The sequence below is a fragment of the Dendropsophus ebraccatus genome, chromosome 3, assembly GCF_027789765.1.
Source record: "Dendropsophus ebraccatus isolate aDenEbr1 chromosome 3, aDenEbr1.pat, whole genome shotgun sequence".
NCBI classification, from domain to species: Eukaryota; Metazoa; Chordata; class Amphibia; order Anura; family Hylidae; genus Dendropsophus; species Dendropsophus ebraccatus.
The window spans coordinates 100,654,264-100,680,006 of NC_091456.1; the positions used below are offsets into that span (position 1 = coordinate 100,654,264).

Sequence of the window (25,743 nt, forward strand, 5' to 3'; positions counted from 1 at the left end):
GCAGCCCTGTGTCAAACTGCCATGGCCTAGAGTATCTGTGTCCTAACCTTGCAGCACCCCTCCGTCCCTCCTCCCCACCCTCTTCATCATTAGGAATGCCACTGGCAGGATTTTTCCTATTCCTCTGCAGTGAACACTGCACAGGTGCCTAAACAATCCAGCTCATGTGCCGTGTTCTCACAGGTGATAAATAGGAAAATACCTGCCTGGGGCATTCCTAATGATGAAGAGGGCGGAAAGGAGGGACAGAGAGGTTGTGCCAGCCTAATGCACAGACACTCGAGGTCACGCCAGTTTGACACAGGGCTGCAAGTTTAAAAGTTGTTTTAAACTGCATCCCCTGCCGAATGGACCCCAGGACAGATCTTGGATTAAAGCAGCTATCTAAAGGTACAAGCGATTTGGGGGTGGGCAGATTATGGGTACAGAGTCACTTTAAGGACTTGCTTTATCCTTTTTAGTTATCTGCTTATTTCCCTTTAAATTTAAATTTCTTTCTCATTTTGGAATAATATTTTGGGAGCTTCAGAGCCAATTAGCAGTTTTCCATAGAGTTTTGGTCTCAACATACAACAGTTTCAACATACAATGGTCATCCTGGCACCAATTAGTATTGTATGTTGAGGGACCACTGTACTTTATTTCAACTTGCACCACCCAAAAGGAGTGCGCAACCATTTTCCACATACTTAGTGTGGTAAAGACACAGCAAAATGTTAACCCTTGCACTGACAATATAGAGTATTTGCTGTTAAGCAATCAATATCGGTATGAAACAGCACAGCAGTACACATAAAGAATATATACGATACTTAAACACATACCCACAAGACAACCATATCCGGGAAACAGGTACTAGGACACTGCGTATATATATATATATATATTTTTTTTTTTATTTTTTTTTTATATATATAATATATATATATATATATATATATATATATATATATATATATATATATATATAATATATATATATAAATTTTTTGTTAGTTATTAATCAGGTTCGAACCAACATTTAAAATTACAAGTTTATTGAAATTTTTATTTTTCCTCCTCCATTACTAAAACATAAATCCTATAATTATTTATAATGCTGTCTACGAGCCGGGGGTTTACAAAGCTCAATAATACGAGGAGATGCATCGGCATGCTTAGCTGCCGGGGAGATCCGGTATGGGTCATACCCTTCGAAGATAGACTTTCGGGTTTTAGGCTTTGCCAGCTGGCAGACTCTGTCTGAGGCTTGGGCATGGACAGCAGATGCAGGAACATGTCGCAAGATTTCCAAGTCATGCTGGTACTGAGGGTGTTCCGCTTTAGGTACTAAAATAAACATGTTGTATATATTACATTAAGAATTTATTATTGAGAAAATTAAAATACCAGTGTTACCTTGGTTTAAGAGTGTTTTGGTTTAAGAGCTCACAGTTTTTCTAAATTGTGACTTGGTTTAAGAGCATTGCTTTGGTTTAAGAGCTCCCTGTACTGGGTGGGAGAGTGGAGGAGGGGCATGGACTGCATAGCGTGGTCTACAGCACAGTACTCTGATACAGGAAGTCTCCCTCACCTTCCAAATCATAGCAGATCCACTTCAGGCTGGGGCTTGCATCAGGGGACAGGACTGTGGAGGTAATCTCTTCATAGCTGCAACCCCTCTCTCCCCGGACAGAGAGTGCTGCATGTATGTGCCCACATCTGCCCTGCTCATTCCTTCATGCTCCCTGCAGTCTCTGCCTGCCCTTGTGTTTCCCATCCTCTCCATTACTGTACACTAACTTATAATATCACATATTCTGCTGTTTCTGAATGTTTGTTTCATTTGTTTTACATGTTATTCAGAATAATAAATCATTATTATTGAGGTGTGGAACCAATTGTCTGCATATCAGTGATTTCTTATGAGAAAATTTAGTTTATTTGGTTTAAGAGTGCATTTGGATTACAAGCACGGTCCCGGAACGAATTATGCTCGTAATCCAAGGCACCACTGTACTTTATTGCAAAGATGAGTGACCGTACATATGGAGGAGAATAAGCTGTCCTTTTTCAGAAAGTGAAGAATCTTAAGTTTGATATTTGTTTTGGAATTGGAGTTCACCTATATCCTTAATTACCTTGGCTGTCCTCCTTTGTACCTGCTATAGTTCAGCCATTTTCGTTTCATTCTTTTCACTTTCTAATTTTAGGGTATTGGGTGCAAAATGATGGAGGGAAACCAGACATTTTTCATTTTATTTAGCACAAGGTCCCAACATAACAAAATGTAAAAAACATGAAAGGATCTAAAGACTAAGGGGGAGATTTATCAAAGGGTGTAAAATTTAGACTGGTGCAAGCTGCCCACAGCAACAAATCACAGCTCAGCTTCCAGCTCTGGCAAAAGGAAACAGGAGCTGTGATTGGTTGCTGTGGCTAGTTTGCACCAGTCAAAATTTTACACCCTTTGAATTCAGGGGCGTAGCTAGAGGTTCAGTCTAGGGGGGCGAGCAAGTCTGAGTGGGCCCCCAATCGATTAAGTTACCCATAGGGAACCTCAGCAGAAGACACTGCCTTCCAAATAATAAAGGAAATATTCTACTACATTACTCATAGAGAACAGGGATTGAGAGCAGTGTAAAAGGCTTTCTACTTTTCACATATATGGCCATGTAAAATTTAAAGGGGTTATGCAAGATAAGAGAACCATAGCTGCTTTGTTGGGTGACCTCCATCATACTGAGTATTAGATGCTGGGAAAGCTGGTTGACCTTCATTATACTGAGTATTAGATGTTGGGAAAGCAGGGTGACCTCCATCATACTGAGTATTAGATGCTGGGAAACCTGGGTGACCTCCATCATACAGACTATTAGATGCTGGGAAAGCTGGGTGACCCCATTTTACTGAGTACAAGATGCTGGAAATGACCAACATCATAAGGGGTGTAGTAGTGGAGGTATAGTGGATGAGGGGTATAGTAGGGAGGTAGAGTGGATAGGGATGTAGTAGAAAGGTATAGTGGATAAGGGGTGTAGTAGGGAGGCATAGTGGATAAGGGGTGTAGTAGGGAGGTATAGTGGATAAGGGGTGTAGTAGTGGAGGTATAGTGGATAAGGGGTGTAGTAGGGAGGTATAGTGGATAAGGGGTGTAGTAGTGGAGGTATAGTGGATAAGGGGTGTAGTAGTAGTACAGGTAGATATGAGGGGTTTAGTAGTGAAGGCATAGTGGATAAGGGGTGTGGTAGTAGTACAGGGAGATATGAGGGGTTTAGTAGTGAAGGTATAGTGGATGAGGGGTGTAGTAGTGAGGTAGAGTGGATGAGGGGTGTAGTAGTGAGGTAGAGTGGATGAGGGGTGTAGTAGTGAGGTATAGTGGATGAGGGGTGTAGTAGTGAGGTATAGTGGATGAGGGGTGTAGTAGTGGAGGTAGAGTGGATAAGGGGTGTAGTAGTGGAGGTATAGTGGATGAGGGGTGTAGTAGTGGAGGTATAGTGGATGAGGGGTGTAGTAGTGGAGGTATAGTGGATAAGGGGTGTAGTAGTGGAGGTATAGTGGATGAGGGGTGCAGTAGTGGAGGTATAGTGGATAAGGGGTGTAGTAGTGGAGGTATAGTGGATGAGGGGTGAAGTAGTGGAGGTATAGTGGATGAGGGGTGTAGTAGTGGAGGTATAGTGGATGAGGGGTGTAGTAATAGTATAGGTAGATATGAGGGGTTTAGCATACCTCCCAACTTTTGCAAAGAGGGACATGTGTGCCACAGTCCCCATAGCCACGCCCCCATAGCGACCCTCCATAGCCATGCCCCCATAGCAACCCTCCCTAGCCACTCCCCTACAGTCACCACATGCTGCTGACTGAATAGTGCCCTATACAGTATCCAATCCCCCAAAAAATGCCTGATATAGTATCCAATCCCCCATTATAGTGCCCCACATAGTATCCAATACCCCATTATAGTGCCCCACATAGTATCCAATCCCCCATTATAGTGCCCCACATAGTAGCCAATCCCCCATATAGCACCCCACATAGTAGCCAATCCCCCACATAGTAGCCAATCCCTCCATATAGAGCCCCACATAGTAGTTAATGCCCCCATATAGTGCCCACATAGTAGCCAATGCCCCCCATATATGCCCCACATAGTAGCCAATGCCCCACATAGTAGCCAATGCCCCATATAATGCCCCACATATTATCTAATCCCCCCCATATAGCGCCCCACATAGTAGCCATTTGTGTGGCCCGACCAGAAAAACAATAAACCAGTAACTCACCTGTCCACCGGTCCCAGCAGCTCCTCTCCCGGCAGAGCGCGCACTCCCGTCATCCTCCGGGACGGGGAATACAGACACTGACTGTGCCGGAAGTAATTCATGATGGAGGCTGCAGGTCACTTCCGGCACAGTCAGTGTCTGTATACCCTGCTGCCCGCCCCGGAGGATGACGGGAGTGCGCGCTCTGCCGGGAGAGGAGCTGCTGGGACCAGCGGACAGGTGAGTTACTGGTTTATTGTTTTTTTGGTCGGGCCACACATAATGCGGGACACGGGGGGCCGTTCCGGGACTGCGGGAAAGAAACCCGAAAACGTGACTGTCCTGTGGAATCCAGGACGGTTGGGAGGTATGGGTTTAGTAGTGGAGGGGACAGGGCACACACCTTCCAGTCAGCTCTACTGTGTCGGCTCTGCTGTGGTGCTGGGCTTTCCTCCCCCTTCATAAGTGAAAGTGAAAGTAAGGGATTGTGCTGTGCAGCCGTCCCCTAGTGAGGCAAAGAGTCTGCTGCCTGAGGCAGAAAGCTCATTCTATCTCATGGCAGAAGCGGAAGTTACCAAGTGAACACATGGCAGACCCTCTTCTTACCACCCGCCCGCCATTTTTTCCACTAATACAGCAGGTATACACACCCCAAGCTGCATCCCCCCAGTAGCCTGTAACTCCAAATTAGGTCCCCGTCATTTGGCCAGACCAGCACATCACACCCCACACCTCCTCTCCCCCCCAAAAAAGAAAGGACGCCATAATTACCTGCAACGCAGTACTGTCACAGTCAGCCTCAGGAGTCAGCTCACTCCCTGAGTCCCCGCTCTGTGTGTGTGACGTCAAGCGCAGGGGGAAGGGAGCGGCCTCTTGTGGCTGGAGGCATAACTGTTCTGCCTTCGGCCACAGGAGTGATTACATGGCCAGGCTTAGCATCCAGCAGCTGAGTGCCGCCCCAAGAGCACTTGCCGGGGGGATGCCGGGGGACCCAATTCAGCGAAAAATCTCTGGAAATCACAGTGGGCCCCTGCCAGAGTGGGCCCAGGGGCGGCCGCCCCCCCTGCCCCCATCAAATTTCGCTACTGCCTTTGATAAGTCTACCCCTAAGGGTGCGTTTACACAGGAGATTTATCAGACAGATTTTGGAAGCCAAAGCCAGGAATTTATTGAAAAGAGGATAGATCCCAGTCTTTCCTTTATAACCTGATCCCTGTTTATAGTCTGTTCCTGGTTTTGGCTTCAAAGATCTGTCAGATAAATCTGTCTATATAAACGCACCATAAGATTCAAGATCACAGTCTTAAAGTGACTGTACCACCAGGTCCAGGCAGAAGCACTGGAGGCGGGCCGACCTACCCTTAGTGGGAGGCAACCCTAGCCCCTCTATGATAGGGTTCCGTTGATTCTAATGGAGTCACGGGGCTGTGATTTCGTCCCAATAAGGATGGGTCGGCCTGCCTCCAGTGCTTCAGCCTGGGCCTGGTGGTACAGTCACTTTAAGTAATCCTCTGCCAGTATAAGATTGCACATGATTTATCAAGAGGTGTCTGTGTGGCAGTCCATGCTAGCTCAGGCCAGCAGCAAGCCTAAGGCTAGGTGCTCACAGCGTTTTTGCAGTCTATTTAACGTATACATATTATGAAAAAAATGCATAAAAAATGGATACAATTGTGTGCAATCTGTTTGGATCCGTTTTTCCATTGGCTTTTAATTCTAAAAGAAATTCTGTGCTTTTTTTTAGCATACACAAAAATGAGGATGACCACGGATAAGTTAAACGGATGGCAAAAACGCATTGTGAACCCAGCCTAAGCTGTAGCAAATTCAGCAGGTGTCAAGACTTTGCCCCTCTTAAATGAAGCCATACCTCCTTAGTAGTTGGCACAGTGCAGAGCAACCAGAAGTCTTATTATTTTATTATTCTGGCTCCCTCCCCTTATTTCCACCCATACTTAATTTACTCATTATTCAGGTGCAGCCCATCTCTTCTGTAGAGCCTGTAGCCAACAAAGCAGTCAACCCTGTTCTCTAAGAACCCAAACCCCTCCTTTCTACACTAATATTGACACACTTGTTTACCATTTTAGTCACGTTTTGCAGGTTCTTGCCCTTGCCCTTGGTCTAAATCCTTCGTTTTTAAAGGGGTTATCCAGCGCTCCAAAAACATGGTCACTTTTCCCCCTCTCTTGTCTCCAGTTCAGGTGTAGTTTGCAATTAAAGAGAACCAATCATGGGCGGAAATTAAATTTTTTTTTTCGATAATTAGATTAAAATTGTTATTTTATTAATATTTGTAATTTGAATTAATTACTTTTAGGGCCGCGTTTTCGCAATATACCTATTTTCTTTTCCTGTCTCAGTGAGGCCTCCGTGAGGCCAGTATACATCAATATACCACAGAAATTAGACTACAATATTCCATATATATGGCATCCTGTAAATGGTTTCTATTAAATGGATAAAATTATTGTCTGTATGGCATCTGTCACAGCCTGCATTTAACATATACTTTGGAAGCTTTTCCTGGCATGTATGCTAAACATACATAAAAATTAGATGACTAATGAAGGAACAAAGCTTTTGTGTGTCAAACACATGCCGAGACACAAGGGGGTGCTTAGCCATAGGCTGGAAAGAAGTTAACCTGACACACACTGACTCTTTAAAAGGAATCTGTCACTAGGTTTATGCTGCCTTAAATAAAGGAAGCATAAACTAGTGATAGAAATACTGAACAAAACTGTGTATTTCTTACATTGTTGTGTTCGACTGTTCTATTTATATGCAGAAAAATGGGCTTCCTGCTAAACCCCCATCCACCCTGCAGCTGTTGATTGACAGCTGTCTGCTTATCTACAGAATGGATAAACAACTGCCAATCAGCGGCCAGTGGGCCGAAGGAGTTGGTGCTCATGAATATCGAGGACTTCTAAGTAAACGCACATAATGGAGAGTGCTTGCTATTAAGAAGGATGTCTCCAGAACAGCTATTCAAAAGGTTGTTAGTGATACATTATTCTGTTCAGTTACTCTGTCACCAGTTTATACTACCCTGGTGACAGCATAAACCTGTTGACAGAGTCTCTTTAACTCCTAGACGACCCTGGACGTAGGGTTACGTCATGGAAGTCTGTCCCCAGACGACCCATGACGTAACTCTACGTCCTGGGTGTTTCTCCCGCGAGCGGAGCGCGCTTCATAGGAGGTGGGGGCCGGCTGCAGTGAGCAGCCGGGACCTTACCGGTAATGACACGCTGCAGCGATCGCGCTGCCGCGTGTCATTAACCCCTTAAACGCCGCAATCGCAGCGCGACCGCGGCGTTTAAGTGTAAGTGACAGGGGGAGTCCCCTGTCACTTACCGTTCGGGACCCCCGCATTGTGACTGCGGGGGTCCCGATCGTTGAAACGGACTGCTGGAGGTCTCTCACCTGCCTCCGTGCGGTCCGATCGGCAATCTGCTACACTGAGCCTGCACAGGCAGGCTCAATGAGCAGATCGCCGATAACACTGATCAATGCTATGCCTATGGCATAGCAATGGTCAGTGTAGAAATCAAAGTATTGAATGTAAAAGTCCCCCAAAGGGACTTCAAATGTGTAAAAAAAAAAAAGTTCAAAACACTATTACACTACCCCAAAACCCCTCCCCCAATAAAAGTTGAAATCACCCCCCTTTCCCATTATATAAATAAAACATATAAAAATAAATAAATAGATAAACATATAATATACCGTAGCGTGCGTAATTGTCCGATCTATTAAAATATAACAAGCATAATTGTGATCGGTAAACGGCGTACACGAAAAGAGGGGAAAAAGTGCGCAGATTACCGATTTTATGTTACATTATATATTTAAAAAAATCAATAAAAAGTGATCAAAACGTCCGATCTTCACAAATATGGTATTAATAAAAACTAGAGATCATGGCGGAAAAAATGACACCCCATACAGCCCCATCTAATTGCCAAAAAAAAAAGATTTCATAAAAATAATACATATATAACATTAGAGAATCTGTGTAACCTGCATATGGTTGTGTTCGGGCTGACCTATAGAATAATAGTACCATGTCGCTGTTACCATATAGTGCATTACGTAGACACAGGAACCCCCCAAACGTTACCATATTGCATTCTTTTTTACGATTTTACGATTTCACCTATTTATATCTTCATAAATAATATATTTGGAATTCCATCATACATGTTATGGTACCCCAGGCTCTTCTCTCAGCTTCTTCTTGTGACAATGTCGTTATCAGGAGGGAGGCTGCTCTAGGTCCCGTTAGTCCAACCTTCCTCCTTTCCTGCCTTGTCAGATGACTCTGCTTGCTCAGCTCCCATTGGCTGAGCAAGCTGCAAGCCATTTGAGTCATGTCACTTGCTCATCTTCCCTCTATAACTTAAGGCCCTATTCCACCAACAGATCTGACAAAAGATTATCTGCCAAAGATTTGAAGCCAAACCCAGGAACAGACTATAATCAGAGAACAGGTCATAAAGGAAAGACTGGATTTCTCCTCTTTTCAAATCCACTCCTGGGTTTGGCTTTAAATCTTTGGCAGATATTCTGTCGTCAGATCTGTTGGTGGAATAGGGCCTTTACTCCCAGCACATAGGCAGCCCCCTCCCTCCCCCCATACTCTCTCCTGCTGCCGAGTGGACTCAGTAAGTGAATGAGTCATGTCACTTGCTTATCTTCCCTCCGTGACTGACTCCCGGCAGATGAGCTACACAGACCCCCATCTTATCTCTCCCCTGCTGCCCTGACCTTATTAGGGACAGCTATCCTGCAGATTTCACTTTGCAATGTACACTACATTGCAAAGTAAAAGTATGTGTATGCAGCTACAGCGCAGGGGCTGACAAACTGTGTGATTATATAGCAGCCTGATTGAAGAGAGAGAGAGAGGGGGTCATGTTTAGTGTATGATGGGAGTTGAAGTGAATGGAGGGGCAGGCAAAGTGCATCATGGGAAGCTGAAACCAGGAAGGCAGACGGTGGGAAATTCAAACAGTAATAGCTCAGGAGGGATGATAAGTATAAAAACTATGTTTCCTATTGTTTTGTTTTTTTCTTAGCACTGGAGTTGTCCTTTAACCCCTTAAGGATCGGGCCTGAAATGGCCTTAAGGACCGGAGTAAATTTTATGAATATGACCAGTGTCACTTTATTCATTAATAACTTCGGGATGCTTTTACCTATCCGGCTGATTCTGAGATTGTTTTCTCGTGACACATTGTACTTCACATTTCTAGTAAATTGGAGTCGATACTTATAACAAATCTTTATGAAAAAAAACAAAATAGCGTGAAAAATTGTGAAAAAATGCATTTTTCCAACTTTAAAACTTTTCTGCTTATACAGAAAATGGTTATATCACATAAATTATATATTAAATAGCATTAGCAACATGTCTACTTTATGTTGGCGGCATTTATTAAACTATCTTTCATTTTTTTAAACAATAGAAAGCGTAAAACATTAGCAGCAAATTTCCAAATTTTCGGTAAAATTTCAAAATCAGATATTTTTAGGGACCTGTTCAGGTTTAAAGTGTATTTGAGGGGACTGTGTGTTAGAAAGCCCCACGAAGCACCCCATTTCAGAAACTGCACCCCCCAAACTCTGCAAAAGCACATCCAGAAAGTTTTTTAACCCTTTAGGGGAGTCACAGAAATAAAAGCTAAGTGTGTAAGAAATTTGAAAATTTTTATTTTCTGTGCAGAGATTTTATTGTAATCCAATATTTTTCATAATTATGACCCTATTGCCAGAGAAATGCACCCCAATAATTATTGCCCCGTTTCTGCAGTTTATAGAAATACCCCATATGTGGCCCTATTGCGCTATTTGACGCAACCACAAGCCTCAGATACAAAGGAGTGCCTAGTGAATTTCAATGGCTCCATTATATTTGGTCATTTCTGACTGTACCACTTCAGGTTGGCAGAGGCTCTGGGGTGCCAAAACATAAGAAACACCCCTAAAGGGACACCATTTAGAAAACTAAACCCCTCAAGGAATGTAACAAGGGGTGCGGTGAGCATTTGGAACCCACAGGTGCTTCACAGATTTTCCGAACAATGTGGCGTGAAAAAAGACAAAAGTATTTTTTACACTAAAACGTTGTTCTAGCCTTCAATTTTTCATTTTCACAAAGGGATAATAGGAAAAAAAAGACACAAAAAGTGTAGCGCAGTTTCTCCCGAGTACGGAAATACCCCACATGTGGACATAAAGTGCCAAGCGGGCGCAGGACGAGCCTCCAAAGGGAAGGAGCGTTTGAAAGCTGGATTTCACTGGAATGGATTTCAAGGGCCACGTCGCATTTACAAAGCCCTCGTGCTGCCAAAACACTGGAAACCCCCCACAAGTGACCCCATTCTGGAAACTACACCCCTCAAGGAATCTAACAAGGGGTGCAGTGAGCATATGGACCCCACTGGTGACGGGCACAAATGTGGAACAATGTGACGTGAAAGTGAAAAATTTCATTTTTTCACTTTCACGGCACAAATGTGCCCGTCATCAAGGGGTCCATTTGCTCACTACACCCCTTGTTAGATTCCTTGAGGGGTGTAGTTTCCATAATGGCGTCACTTGTGGGGGGTTTCCACTGTCTTGGCAGCACGAGGGCTCTGTAAATGCGACATGGCGTTCATAATCCATTCTAGCCAAATCCAACCTCCAAAATCCAAATGGCGCTCCTTCCCTTCGGAGGCTTGCCCTGCGCCCACATGGCGCTTTATGTCCACATGTGGGGTATTTACGGACTCGGGGGAAATTGCTCTACACATTTTGTGTTTTTTTTTCTCTTTTAACCCCTTTTGAAAATGATAAATTCAAGGCTAAACCAACATTATAGTGTAAAAAATGTAATATTTCATTTTCACGCCACATTGTTCCACATTTGTGCCCGTCACCAGTGGGGTCCATATGCTCACTACACCCCTTGTTACATTCCTTGAGGGGTGTAGTTTCCATAATGGGGTCACTTGTGGGGGGTTTCAACTGTCTTGGCAACACAATGGCCTTTTAAATGCAACATGGCCCCTCGAAATCCAATCCAGCCTCAAAAAACCAAATGGCGCTCCTTCCCTTTGGAGGCTTACCCTGCACCCGCATGGCGCTTTATGTCCACATGTGGGGTATTTCCGTACTCAGGAGAAATTGCGCTACACATTTAGTGTTTTTATTTACCTTTTAGCCCCTTGTGAAAATGAAAAAATCATGACAAGATTAATGATTTAGAATAAAAATTTAAAAAAAATTACAGTAAATGTTGGTCTAGCCTTGATTTTTTTCCATTTCCACAAGGGGTTAAAAAAGAAAATGAACACAAAACAGGTAGGGTAATTTCCCCTGAGTACGAAAATACCCCACATGTGGGCATAATGTGCCATATGGGCACAGGGCAAGCCACCAAAGGGACAGAGCGCCATTTAGAGGCTTGAATGGAGGATGGAGGCCACGTCGCAATTACAAAGCTCCTGTGCTGCCAGGTCAGTAGAAACCCCCGACAAGTGACCCCATTCTGTAAACTACACCCCATAAGGAATCTAACGAGGGGTGCAGTGAGCATATGGACCCCACTGGTGACGGGCACATGTGTAGAATATGTGCCGTGAAAATAAAAAATACCATTTTTTTCATTTTCACGTCCCAAATGTGGCCGTCACCAGGGGGCCATATACCCGCTGCCCCCCTTGTTAGATTCCTTATGGGGTGTAGTTTCCAGAATGGGGTCACTTGTGGGGGGTTTCTACTGTCCTGGCCGCACAGAGGCTTTGTAATTGCATCATGGCATCCTCTAATGGGAATGGCGGCCATACCTACTTAGCTGGGAAAAAGGGACAATTCTAATTTATTTTGGGGGTATTAGGCCAATTATTAGTTTATAAGGTTGAAAATGACAGGTGTCCATCAAACTCAACCTGTGTTGATCCAGAGGAAGGCAAAAAACCCTCGTGAGGCATACGACAGTAGCCTCATCACTGGGAAAAAATTACTTCCTGACTCCATAATGGCGATCAGAATAATCCCTGGATCAACGTGACCCCTGAAATAGGAATAAAGGACAGAATTTAGATAATGTAGAACCCCAATGACGTGTAGTACGCCTTGGAGCAATCCACCATGCAGAGGCCGGGGGGATCAGGACAGGTGGCACACTGGAAAATGGTGTCCTTCCTGATCCCCCTGTTACGCCACACTCTGCACTTCTTCTGGGGTCTCCCGTTCTCCAGTGTGGGGGACGTCACCTGGAAAATGTTGTCCTGGTGCGATACGGGGTCCCACATATCCAGAAGCGCTGGGTCCGCTCCATGGCTGCTAAATATTAGGGCCCTATTACGGCTTCTGATATTTACGGATCGTGCCGCAAGCTACAGGGCAGCGAGGGTCCGGAAGAGGGGGCGCTGGTATAAAAGTTATCCCCGTACAGGTGGTGACCTTTATCCAGCAGAGGGAAGATCAGTTCCCCAACGATCTTCCCACTTGTTCCGAGGATGGGGGGGGGGGCATCTAGGGGCTGCATTCGGGTGTCCCTTCCTACATACACTCTAAGGGTACGTGCACACTGCGGAATGGCGAAGGATAACCCTTCGTGCATTCCGCAGTTGGCACCCACCGGCGGACTGATGCGGGCGCGCGTCTCCGTCCGTGTCATAGACTCCATTCTATGCACGGGCGGATTCCGCTCTCTGTCCAACGTATTCATTCTTTGGACGGACGATAGAATCCGCCTGTGCATAACATGGAGTCTATGACACGGATGGAGACATGCGCCCGCATCAGTCCGCCGGCGGGTGCCAGCTGCGGAATGCACAAAGGTTTATCTTCGCCATTGCGCAGTGTGCACGTACCCTAAATCTGTAAGTGTACCCTGAGGTACTCTCACAGAGTTTGTAGAATTTCACGCCATACCGTGATCTCTTATTGGGACGGTACTGGCGGAAAAGACGTGTCTGGGAGGCAGCGTACGCTACGCTACCCCCAGACACGTCACTGGAGGATGAGGATGAATGGAGGAACGAAGGATCCCCCCATTCATCCTTACTGGCTGTTTCGGTGTCGGAGGCAATAATAACGTATCCCTCTGACGCCGAAAACACCCTGGGGGTCATCTTTATACGGGGACTAGTATATGGGGTATGTAGTGGTGTAGTGTCAAACTTTATTCAATGTAGTGTGGTGTGGTGTAATGTAGTGTTTTTTACGTGTTTATTTGCAGTAAGTATAAAAAAAACTACGCCAAAAATGGTGTTGCTGATAAATGCCGCACTTATGTGCGGCACTTATCAGCAAACCGTGGCAGTAGGATAGAGAAAAAAAACACCCTACGCCAAAAAGGAGGAGTTGCTGATTAGCAGCGCACTTTCGTGCGATGCTGATCAACACTCAGCGGCGATAGGGTGCGGAAAATAGAAAAAAAAAAATTGAAAAAAAAACAAAAAAAAAAAACCTTTATTACATACTGAATATCCCTGTAGCTGCTGATAAGTGTATTACACATATCAGCCGCTAGAGGGCAGCAGAGCGGAAAATCCCGAAAACCCGACGCTGGAGCCGAAAATAGCCGAGCGTGACGTCACGGAAGAAGCCGAAGACCCGAACGAGACCACGAGGACGCCGCGAACCCGGAAGACTCCGATCAGGACCCCGGGACAGGTGAGTAATGTACGAATACCTGCTCTGGACCCCTCAGCTACCTAGCTGAGGGGTCCGGAGCAGGTATTTATAACTTTTGGGGACTTTGATCGCCGTGAACGGCCGGCCGGTAGCGGCCGGCCGTTCACGGCGATCGGGCCGGTGGCACCTGGCCACCATTACTTTTTACAGTAATGGCGGTCGGTGCCGTCCTCGGACAGCACCGACCGCCATTTTTTCCGGGTCATCGGGTCACCGATGACCCGGAAAGGTTCCGATCGCCGCTATCGGCTGATCTGAACTGATAAGCCAATAGCGGCGATCGTCGGCAGGGGGGGGGTTAACAACCCCCCATGCCGACAGGGAGAGATGGCCTGCAGTGTATTTCTGCAGGCCATCTCTCCCGATCGCATGCGGCCGGTCCGCGGCGCCCTCTTAAAGGACCCGCGTACCGGTACGTCATGGGTCCTTAAGTGACAGTGATCCATGACGTACCGGTACGACATGGGTCCTTAAGAGGTTAAAGAGTCACTGCCGTTTATTTTTTTTTTGCAGAAATCTATAGTCCAGGCGATTTTAAGCCTTTTCCCAGGTTCCCCCCTCCTTCCTCTTTTCCATTCACTGCAAAATTTTAGGAAATTGTGACTTGTTGCATTAGACACAACCCTGTCTGTTCTATAGAGAGGGGAGGGGGGAGGTGATATTTAAAGTTTGTCAGCTGGCAGGGGAGAACATAATAAGCGATCATTAATTACCCCTCCCTGTGCCTCCAAAGCGCTGTGTCACAGACTCTGTGACCCCGCCGAAAGGATTTTCCCCCCGAGTTCTGATGTCGTCACAACTCGGGGGGGGAAATACCTAACCCCACTGATTGCGGAGTTGGCAGTCTATCAACGTCATTTAAAAAATCAACAGACTTCTCCTTTGAAGAGTGCCTGTCATTCACAAAAACTTTTGAAATGTCATAGGGACATGTAAAAGTTTTTTATCAGTCAGTGTTTACATGCAGTACCCTGCTGTCAATCATCTTCATCCTGCAGACCTTAGACTTATAATGGAGCCACCTGGACAGAGATCACTGTGGGCTGGGTAGTGAAATTGTGCTACCGTGCACTTCCCCCAGGTGGTTCTCCTAAATGGTGGAGGTCTCAGCAGTGGGACTCCGACTGATCCAACCTTTTGAAATGTACCCGTGGCACGTCAAAAGTTCTCCATTTAATGAATGTTTTGGTGAGCAAGTAACAACAATTTCACAGTAATGTTGTTATGTATATAACCACCATTACCTGCTAAAGCCTCTGTTCTAGCTGAGGGAGCTACCACAGTTTCAGAGCTGAATAAACCATTGTCATTTTCCTGATGACTTTGTGGTGTGCTTGGTATAGAGTGGGCCAGATAATCCTTTGCTTTGGCTAATTGTACAGTGCGTGGACTTGCAGAAGTTCTCTTAGCTGCATCAGTCACCTGAAATAAATTGAAGATACAAAGTGATAGGTCCCCCTTTGAAACATTTTCTGCTATGCTTCTAGGTGTCAAAATAATACAAGTGTACCACAGTGTATACAGGTCGGTCTTCCATCCATTCTTGGCTAACCCTTTTGGCCTGTGCCAGTTTCTCTAGCCGCGGGGATGGGACTGCTTGTAGAACACTTGCTTTCACTGGCCAGATTGAAGACGGCCTATAGGAAGATAACATAAAACAGTTGTTGTCTACTTTTTATCACTGTAACCTCCTACAGCAGGGCCGGGACAAAGGGTAGGCAGGGGTAGGCGATGGCCTAGGGCACCATCTGGTGGTGAATTACATGGGGACTATTCTATCCACCACATAGGGGCCTCCACAAGCCTGAACCCGGTAGCAGGGTTCATGGTAGAAAAGCAAACAGTAGAAAATGCACAACATCACTTACACTGTGTGGTGTGTATCCTCCACTGTCTACTGCTTTCCCTAAGGTTGCCCTGGCTGTCGGGTCCAGGGAACGAGGGAGGAGAGGACGTGCAGCACAAGCCTGCACAGCATCATCAACAGAAAGGCCCCCTGCAGAGCTGTCTCCGCTGCCTGACTATGGCTGTGCTTATCTGTGGTCCTGACCCTGCACATCCAGGATGTCTGCCAGTGAGGAGACCAGTATCAAGGAGGTTAGTGTATAACTGAGCATGTGTATGTGCATGTATGTGTGAGTGAGTGAGTGAGTGTGCATGTATGTATATTTGTGTGAGTGAGGGTGCATGAATGTATGGGTGAATATGTATGTATGTATATATGTATGTGTGTGAGTGAGGGTGTATGTATGTATGTATGTTTGTGTGTGGCTGCATGTATGTATGTACAGATGTAGCCAGGCTTACCATGAGTTGTAGCCAGGGTTAATGTATGTATGTATGTATGTATGTGTGTGAGTGAGTGAGGGTGCCTGTATGTATGTATGTATGTATGTGTCTGAGTGAGGGTGCATGTATGTATGTGTGTAAATTTTTATTTATTTTTATTTTATTTATTTATTTATTTAATTTTTTTTTTTTTTTTTTGGGGGGGGGGGGCGATTTGCCTTCTTTGCCTAGGGCACCAGAAGTCCACGTCCCGGCCCTGTCCTACATTACCATCTATGATTGTCCATATCATGAAGTCACCTGTCTTCCTTATACATCTTGTTTACACTTTTGTGCTGTGCCAGCTCATTTTGCCTTGCAGTCAAACCTGTTGGAGAGAAGTAAAATTATACATATTGAATCTCTATGAGAGATCAGTGCAGTTGTATTAGAAGTCACCAAGGTTAACTTCAAATTACTGTATAAGTTTTAAAAAAAAAAGTTTTTTTTTTTAAAACATCCCCTCCTCTAATAAAAGTTTGAATCCCCACCTTTTTCCAATTTTATGAATGAAAATAAATGAACTATTAAAGGGGTTTTTCTTTTTCTGCTTAATTAACACCCATTACAAAGTTATAAAACTTTGTAATGTGGGTTAATAAGAAGTCTGGCCCCGTTCCCCCCCCCCCCGGAAGTTAAAGGGGTACTCCGGCACTAGTAATAATAATAAAAAAACAATCATAAACATAGTCTTTACACTTATTATTCCTCCTGATTCTGTCTCCATTTGAATTTCCTGCTGTTTGCAGGTCCCTAAAGCTCCAGTTGGTTGTTTCATTTTTTCTTTCCTTTGGTTTGGGCTTTCCCATGATGCACTTTGTCTCCTGTGATGTCTAACTGACTGTAGAATTGTTAGATGGCTTACATCTTGCTCAACCAATCAGAGCTAAGCAACCTGAGTCATGTGACAAAGGGAGGCTGGCTTAACAGGGCTTAGGCCCACCTCCCTCTTGATGATGTCATTGTCATAAAATGGCTGCCACAGAGCAGCCTGGGGTCAACAGTCATTAGGTAAGAATGAGTTTACTTCACTTCCTTGTGATTGAAGCATATTACAAAGTTATATAACTTTGTAATGTGTTTCAATTACTGGGAAAAAGCTTTTCACTGGAGTACCTCTTTAAATAAAGTATACATATCAAAACACTGTCGACCCTGTCCTCTTCTCCTGGGCGCCATCTTGGGTCGATGTTGTCACAGCAGGGGGGGTCCAGGTTTCCTTCCTCTTCGCTGTCTTCCACAGCAGTGAATATGGGAGAGGAAAAGGCTGCTGGTGCACATGCACATTGGCTGAGTTTGCTGGAAGCCATGTGACTGCTCCAGCCAATGAAAAGGCTGGCGTTGCCCATGAACACCAGGAGCCTTTTCTCTCCCATTCACTGCACCTGGACCCGGAAGTGAGGACGGCGTCCGAAGATGGCGGGGCGGGGACGTGGCTGGCAGGAAATTCGAACGGCGATCGTCACCAGTGGGATTGTAAGTAAATTTTCTGTGTATGTCTATGTTTTTTATTTTTTTGAGGGGGGGGGGGCACTGCACTACCGCTTTAAATTATCTCACCCCTGATCATGCACGGTAAATCACGTAAGTGCAAAAAAATTCAAAATTGCACATTTTTGGTCGCATAAAATCCAGAAAGATTATAATAAAAATCGATCAAAAAGTTGCATATACGCAATCAAGGTACTGATCGTGGCACAAAAAATGACACCTCACACAGTCCCTCAGACAGCATTATAAGGACGGTAATAGAGCAATTTTAAGGAACCTTTAGTTTTTTTAAAAGGTTTTAATTTTTTTTAAAGCTGTGAAATAAAATAAAAGTTAAGTTATAAAGTTGCATATCATTGTAATCGTACTGAATTTAGGATTACAGGTAACATGTAAGTTTTACCATAAAGGCGAATGGCGTAAACACAACACCCCCCCCCCCCCCCCCCGCCAAATTAAAAAAAAGGGTTTTATTTTCAATTTCACTGCGCAAATACACTGCTCAAAAAATAAGGGGAACACTTATGCTGCGTTTACACGGACTGATTATCGTTCGAATTTTCGCAATAACTATTGCATTTAAATGATAATCGTTCCGTGTAAACACAACAAACCATCAAGCGACGAGCGAGAAATCGTTCATTTTGATCTTTCAATATGTTCTCAAATCACTGTTTGTTGTTCGATAAAAATTCGCAGATCGCTTCGTGTAAACAGTCTTTCAAAGATTCACCCTATGTGAAAGATGGGCTTAAGCGATCTTAAAAACGATCGCAATAACGATTTTTCTTACAAATTTTCTAACAATTTTTCTAACGATTTATTTGTATAAACGCTGATCGTTATAAAAGCCAAATTGTTGCTTTAAAATCAAACGATCAATTGGGCGAATTATCACTTTGTGTAAATGCAGCATTAAACAACACAATATAAATACAAGTAAATCAAACTTAGGTGAAATCAAACTGTCCACTAATGGTGCGTTTTTACACAGAGAGATTTATCTGACAGATCTTTAAAGCCAACGGTAATGAAGGAAAGCCTGAGATTTCTCCTCTTTTCAAATCCATTCCTGTCTTTGGCTTCAAAAATGTGTCAGATAAATCTGTCTGTGTAAACGCACCCTTATGCTATGTTTACACGAAACGATAATTGGCCCAATCGTACGATTAACGATGTCGGAGTAACGATTTTTTTCATAACGATCAGCGTTTAGACGGTACGATATATCGTACGGAAAAATCGTTTTGCGATCGTTTTAAGATCGCCCGCCCGCAGCCCGGCCCCTCGCTCATCCGCAGTCTGGCCCCACGGTCAACCACAGCCCCCTGCGCCGCCCCGATCGTCCCCCCTGCCGCTCCGATCGACTCCCGCCGCCGCCGCTCCGATCGCCCCCACTGCCCCGCCCACGAGCATACCTTACCTGCTCCGCGTAGCAGGTGTTCGAAATCCCCGGCTCCCCTCTTCAGTGCATTGATTGGCTGAAGAGGGGAGCAGGGAATTTCAAACAGATCCTCTTCAGCCAATCAGTGCTGAAGAGGAGCACTGATTGGCTGAAGAGGAGCCGTTTGAAATTCCCAGCTCCCCTCTTCAGCCAATCAATGCACTAAAGAGGGGAGCAGGGGATTTCAAACACCTGGTAAGGTATGTTACCAGGTAAGGTATTCTCGTGGCCGGGGCGGCGGGGGCAATCGTAGTGGTGGCGGCGGCAATCGTAGCGGTGGCGGGGGTGGCGATCGGAGCAGCGGCGGCGATCGGGGTGGCGGTGGTGGCGACCGAGCCGGCGCAGGGGGCTGCGGATGAGTGGGGGGCTGGGCTGCGGGCGGCCGGCCGGCGACCGGACTTTCGCACGACGACTGTTTACACGGAACGATCGGTGAATTTTTGGAGAACGACGAACAACGATTTAAGAACAAGTTAAAATATCAAAATGAACGATTTCTCGCTCGTCATTTGATTGTTCGCTGCGTTTACACGTACGATTATCGTTCGAATTTGATCGTTATTGTGCAAATTCGCACAATAATCGTTTAGTGTAAACGCAGCATAATGCTGCGGAGCGGGGGTGGCGATCGGAGTGGCCGGGGTAACGATCGAGGCAGCGCAGGGGGCTGTGGTTGACCGTGGGGCCGGGCTGCGGATGAGCGGGGAGCTGGGCTGCGAGCGGGGGGCCGGGCTGTGGGCGCGCAATCTTAAAACAATCACAAAAGATTTTCTGTATGATATATCGTACCGTCTAAACGCTGATCGTTATGAAAAAAAAACGTTACTCCGACATCGTTAATTGTACGATCGGGCCAATTATCGTTTTGTGTAAATGTAGCATTAGGAAGCAACACTGATTGACAATCAATTTCACATGCTGTTGTGCTAATGGAAAATTACTGGCAGTTATGCTGCGTTTACACGGGACGATAATTGGCCCGATCGCACGATTAACGATGTCGGGAGTAACGTTTTTTTTTTTTTTTCTATAACGATCATTTTGCGATCGTTTTAAGATCACCCGCCCGCAGCCCGGCCCACTGCCAGCCGCTCGCTCGCCCGCCCTCCCGCCCCCCCGCCTGCAGCCCGGCCCCCCGCTCATCCGCAGCCCAGCTCCCCGCTCATCAGCAGCCCGGCCCCCCGCTCATCCGCAGCCCCCTGTGCCAGCTCGATCGCCACCCCCGCCGGCCCGATCGCCACCACCGCCGCCCCGATTGCCACCCCCGCCGCTCCGATCGCGACACCCGCCGCTGCTCCGATAGCCCCCGCCACAAGCATACCTTACCTGCTCGGCGTAGCGGGTGTTCGAAATTCCCGGCTTTCCTCTTCAGTGCATTGATTGGCTGGAAAGGGGAGCTGGAAATTTCAAACAGCTCCTCTTCAGCCAATCAGTGCTCCTCTTTAGCACTGATTGGCTGAAGAGGAGCTGTTTGAAATTCCCGACTCCCCTCTTCAGCCAATCAATGCACGGCAGCACTAATTGGCTGAAGAGGGGAGTCGGGAATTTCAAACAGCTCCTCTTCAGCCAATCAGTGCTGCCGTGCATTGATTGGCTGAAGAGGGGAGGCGGGAATTTCAAACAGCTCCTCTTCAGCCAATCAGTGCTGAAGAGGAGCACTAATTGGCTGAAAAGGAGCTGTTTGAAATTCCCGGATCCCCTCTTCAGCCAATCAATGCACTGAAGAGGGGAGCCGGGAATTCCGAACACCCGCTACGCCGAGCAGGTAAGGTATGCTCGTAGTCGGGGCGGCGGGGGTGGCGATGTTAGCGGCGGCGGGGGTGGCGATCTAGCCGTCGCAGGGGGCTGCGGATGAGCGGGGGGCCGGGCTGCGGGCGGCCGGACTTTTGCGACGACTGTTTACACGGAACGATCTGCTAATTTTTTGCGAACGATCAACGATGATTTGAGAACATGTTGAAAGATCAAAATGAACGATTTCTCGTTCGTCGTTTGATTGTTCACTGCGTTTACACGTACGATTATCTTTCTAATTCGATCGTTATCGCGCAAATTCGCACAATAATCGTTACGTGTAAATGCACCATTAGCAAAACACACTCAATAAAGGAGTGGTTCTGCAGGTGGGGACCATAGACCACTTCTCAGTACCTTTGCTTTCTGGCTTTTGTTTTAGCATGAGACGGACTCTTCAACCCACACAAGTGGCTCTGTTAGTGCAGCTCATCCAGGATGGCACATCAATGCGAGCTGTGGCAAGAAGGTTTGCTGTGTCTGTCAGCATAGTGTCCAGAGGCTGGAGGCACTACCAGGAGACAGGCCAGTACACCAGGAGACGTGGAGGAGGCCATAGGAGGGCAACAACCCAGCAGCAGGACCACTACCTCCGCCATTGTGCAAGAAGGAACAGGAGGAGCACTGCCAGAGCCCTGAAAAATGACCTTCAGCAGGCCACAAATGTGCATGTGTCTGCACAAACGTCTAGAAACAGACGCCATGAGGATGGTATGAGGGCCCGACATCCACAGATGGGATTTGTGCTGACAGACCAACACTGTACAGGACGCTTGCCAGAGAACACCAGGATTGGCAAATTCACCACTGGTGCCCTGAGCTCTTCACAGATGAAAGCAGGTTCACTTTACACAGATGTGACAGAGTCTTAAGATGCCGTGTAGAGCGATCTGCTGCCTGCAACATTCTTCAGCATGACCGGTTTGGCAGTCAGTAATGGTGGGGGGTGGCATATCTTTGGAGTGCCGCACAGCCCTCCATGTGCTCGCCAGAGGTAGCCTGACTGCCATTAGGTACTGAGATGAGATCCTCAGACCCCTTGTGAGACCATATGCTAGTGCGGTTGGCCCTGGATTCCTCCTAATGCAGGATAATGCTAGCCCTTATGTGGCTGAAGTGTGTCAGCAGTTCCTGCAAGATGATGGCATTGAAGCTATGGATAGAATGGCTGGTGTCAGTGAAGTTTATCCCAGCCTGTGTTGCAGTACCAGACAGATAAACTTCATGTCTACTAAATTGGGATGCGGGCGCACCCGTGTGCGCCAGCATCCCAATTCACCATTGCACACAATAGCCGCACTCTCCATTGTGTGAACAGCTAGTGGTGTGCTGCCGCTATTCAATAAATATCGGCCGCATAAAACTAACATGTCGGTTTTTACTGCGGCCACTAGGGATCCCATGTGTATATGCTCCGTCCGGGATTCGCTCTGACTGCAGGGCAATGTAAAAATTTCTATTAATCATACCCTTTGTTACAATGATTAATAGAAAGTTTACGTTGTGTGAATGTAGCCAGAGGCTGCATTTACACGTTCCGTGAAGTTGTCTGTGCGCACAAACTTATAGCCCATTGCATTGTATTGGGCTATCCGTTCCGTTTGAAAATAGGACATGTCATAACTCAGAACGGAAACAGGGAACGGATTCCCTATAGAAATCAATAAGATCTGTGTTTTTCACGGATGTACACGGATTTGACATCCATATTCATTCGTGAAAAACACTGATGTGCTGTAATCAATGTAATTTAAAATGCTTTAAACAGATCCATTAAAAAAACACACACATGGATGCAAAACAGATGACAAAACAAATGGTTTTGCATGGATAACAGCGGTATCTAGCAGACCACAATCACAGACCGTATAAAACACTGAACGTGTAAATGCAACCTAATACTCAGTGAATGCCATATTGCACACACACTTTAGTGGCAGTGGCATAACATTCTCTTGATTTTAGGACTGGTTCCAAAGAAACTATCCTTGTTTCTATTACACGGAGCGATAATCAGCCGAATCGATGAATTTTTGCTCTGTGCAATAGGGCTCTAACGTCATTGGTGAGGAACAGAGCGAGAAGAAGTTGAATAGATGGAGAGTTGTGTGAGGCACCTGCACCTGTTATTGGATAAAAGAGTGTACAGACATGAACATAGTTAACTAATTCCCATCAGCTGTGCTCACATAAGTAAATACATAACTACAAGATAGAGTGAGACCTCTAGTGGGGAAATACAAATAAACACCTCCATCCCTTTGTGCGATACTTGACAGAGGTACTTTACCCAGGTGGAATAAGACTTAGTGGACCACCCGTACTGGGACACTACAATTGTACATTGTTTATTTCTGACCCCCTCTTAGTGCCGATCAGCTCAATGATGGGGGTATCCTGTAAACAGACCATCAATAGTTTTTGACCGGAAAACCTTCTAATAAATTATTATGAATGTTGTCTATACTTAGCATATTTATAATACATTAATATTTATGCTCGGTTTCAGAAATTGTCTACTATGTATATGCTGAGGAAGTAGCTGCTGGGTTTATATTTTTAACTGGACTCTTTATTGTGGAATAGTTTAGTCTACTAAGTTATTACTTTCATTTACATGTTTATTATTTTGCATTTTGCATTTGTTATATCAGTCATTTTACTTATTACACCACTAAACGTCACTGGACCTGAATATAATCAGGTATGTTATGTTGGAAGTGCAAGGGTTACTATTGCTGTCTCTGTCACACCCAGTGGTCACATGCCAAGAAACACAGGATTAGTTGTACCACACTACCACATTAAAATACAACACTACACTAGTACCCCCAGCTAGGCTGCAGCATGACACAATATGAGAATTATGTGTAGAAACTTACCACTAGTAGAATATATCAATGTCTTGTCTTGCCAATATATAGACGGCCTAAAACACATAAAAGTAGGGTCACTTATTTCTCATATAAAGTTATATTATGGTCACAATATACCATACAGAATCATCTACATAACTAAAGGAGTCTTCCAGGTTGGTCAATAAATCGAACGTGTAAAATTGGCAAACAAGGATTTGCCCACCTTTTAAATCCCTGCTGTGTCTGTTCCATAATCATTGGCTACAATAGTGATTGCCCCCCCCCCCTATAGTCATGTGCAGGATGATGTCATTGCTTCAGCATTGTAAACATAGAGGCGATGGAGACCACAGATGCATTGGCCAGGAAGCAGTGGTTATCTTTTAAATGTTAACATTAAATGCTAAATCTATAGTTATAGTTCCTCCTATCCATGCCCACCCTTGGCCATCTGGTTTTTAGCCCATGCACCATGGGGGGGGGGGGGGATAAATAAAACTGCCTGCACCAAAAATCTGGTGCAATTTACACTATATAACTGGCTTGCATAACTTGCATTGCATTTTTGATGTTTTAGACACTTTTTAGACATCTTACTGGAAGTGGGCATGACTTAAATGCAACTATGGCATAAAGTAACCCAACTAATACACAGGTTAGTTGAGGAAAAACAATAGTCTCACAGGTGATAGGCTTAGATACACTGTTGTATGGCATAATTGGCTTAGAAACACTAAAATAACACAGGACTTCACCAATGTCCACCAATAGTTTGAGTTATATATATCACACATGATATCTTTAAGTACTATACCTCTGTTCTCGAACACAATTGGTTCTGGAAAGCTGTTCCAGAACCGAGCAATTCAAGAATGGAGCTGTATGTTCCCATAGGGAACAATGTAAGCGTCTTTAATTGGTTATTACACTTCATGGGTCAGGTGCAGAGTGCCCGGCCCACAGGGTGTACAGGTTAGCAGTATGTAGCAGTACATCTTCCACCACTATTTACTGTAAAGGAGCGGGGATTCCCGCCATAATGACGGGAATTCCCGCTTTTAATGGGTGCTCCGCGCAGCAGAGGCAGAGAGATAAACGAGTTGGAGGCTGTTTGAACCTGCCACGTCGCCATTGCTTCTCCCTGCTGCTGGGAACAGACCCTCCAGCCTATCCCAGTTGCCGCCCACCCCACAGCTGATCCTGCAGCTACCGACCGTTGCTTACCTCGGGCTGCCGCTGATTCTCCCTGCCACGGGGAACAGCTCCTCTAGCAGGTGCCTCAGCTGCTGGCACCAATCTCCAGACCGACTGCGCTGAAGCCTCTCCTGCCTCTCTCTCTGCCTCCGCTGCAGGGAACACTCGTTTATGACAGGAATTCCCGCTCCTGTAGATTTAGTGTTCCCAAACACCTCAATAACGGTTAGCTGAGTAACAGTTCAGCTGACCGTTATCTCACCTGATTTTGTTCGGATAACGAACAATGTTCGAGTACTATTGAAGTGTTCAAACACCAAGGTGTTCGGGAACTGAGGTATTACTGTGCACTAGTATCACAAGTATCAAAGTAGTCCAAATGTTTACTTGCTGGGACAAACTCACACACACACACACACACACACACACACACTGACATACATACAGTATACAGTGCACCCATAATCACACAGATACAGTTTAAGTCCATGCATATGCTGCAGAATCATCTGCATTCATGTATTCATATACATTATTTCCTAGCCACAAAACTCTCTGTGAATCTAGTTCTGACTGAGATTCAGTGAATTTCAACCATTATCAATGTGTAACTGACGTTTCAGGAATTTTTTTTAATAAGCTGTCATGTATATACATAAAAAGTAGAACTATTTTCTCAGTGGGACCTTGCAAA

General features: G+C 45.5%; 1 protein-coding gene across 5 annotated transcripts in view; it reads right to left on the bottom strand.

Moving 5' to 3' along the window:
• Positions 1–1,061: 1,061 nt before the first annotated feature.
• SPMAP2 (sperm microtubule associated protein 2) overlaps positions 1,062–25,743 on the bottom strand; it is a 150,785-nt gene continuing 126,103 nt past the window's right edge. For 4 of the 5 annotated variants that reach the window (XM_069964444.1, XM_069964442.1, XM_069964443.1 and 1 more), the window contains 5 exons: positions 23,880–23,926; positions 16,530–16,596; positions 15,451–15,577; positions 15,185–15,362; positions 1,062–1,329 (listed from right to left, as the gene is read on the bottom strand). In XM_069964444.1, the coding sequence (XP_069820545.1) occupies positions 1,088–1,329; positions 15,185–15,362; positions 15,451–15,577; positions 16,530–16,596; positions 23,880–23,926 (661 nt within the window). In that variant the 3' untranslated portion in view covers positions 1,062–1,087. Of the gene's footprint in view, positions 1,330–15,184; positions 15,363–15,450; positions 15,578–16,529; positions 16,597–17,422; positions 17,505–23,879; positions 23,927–25,743 lie in introns of those variants that run through there. The other variant, XM_069964447.1, reaches the window with a different exon arrangement.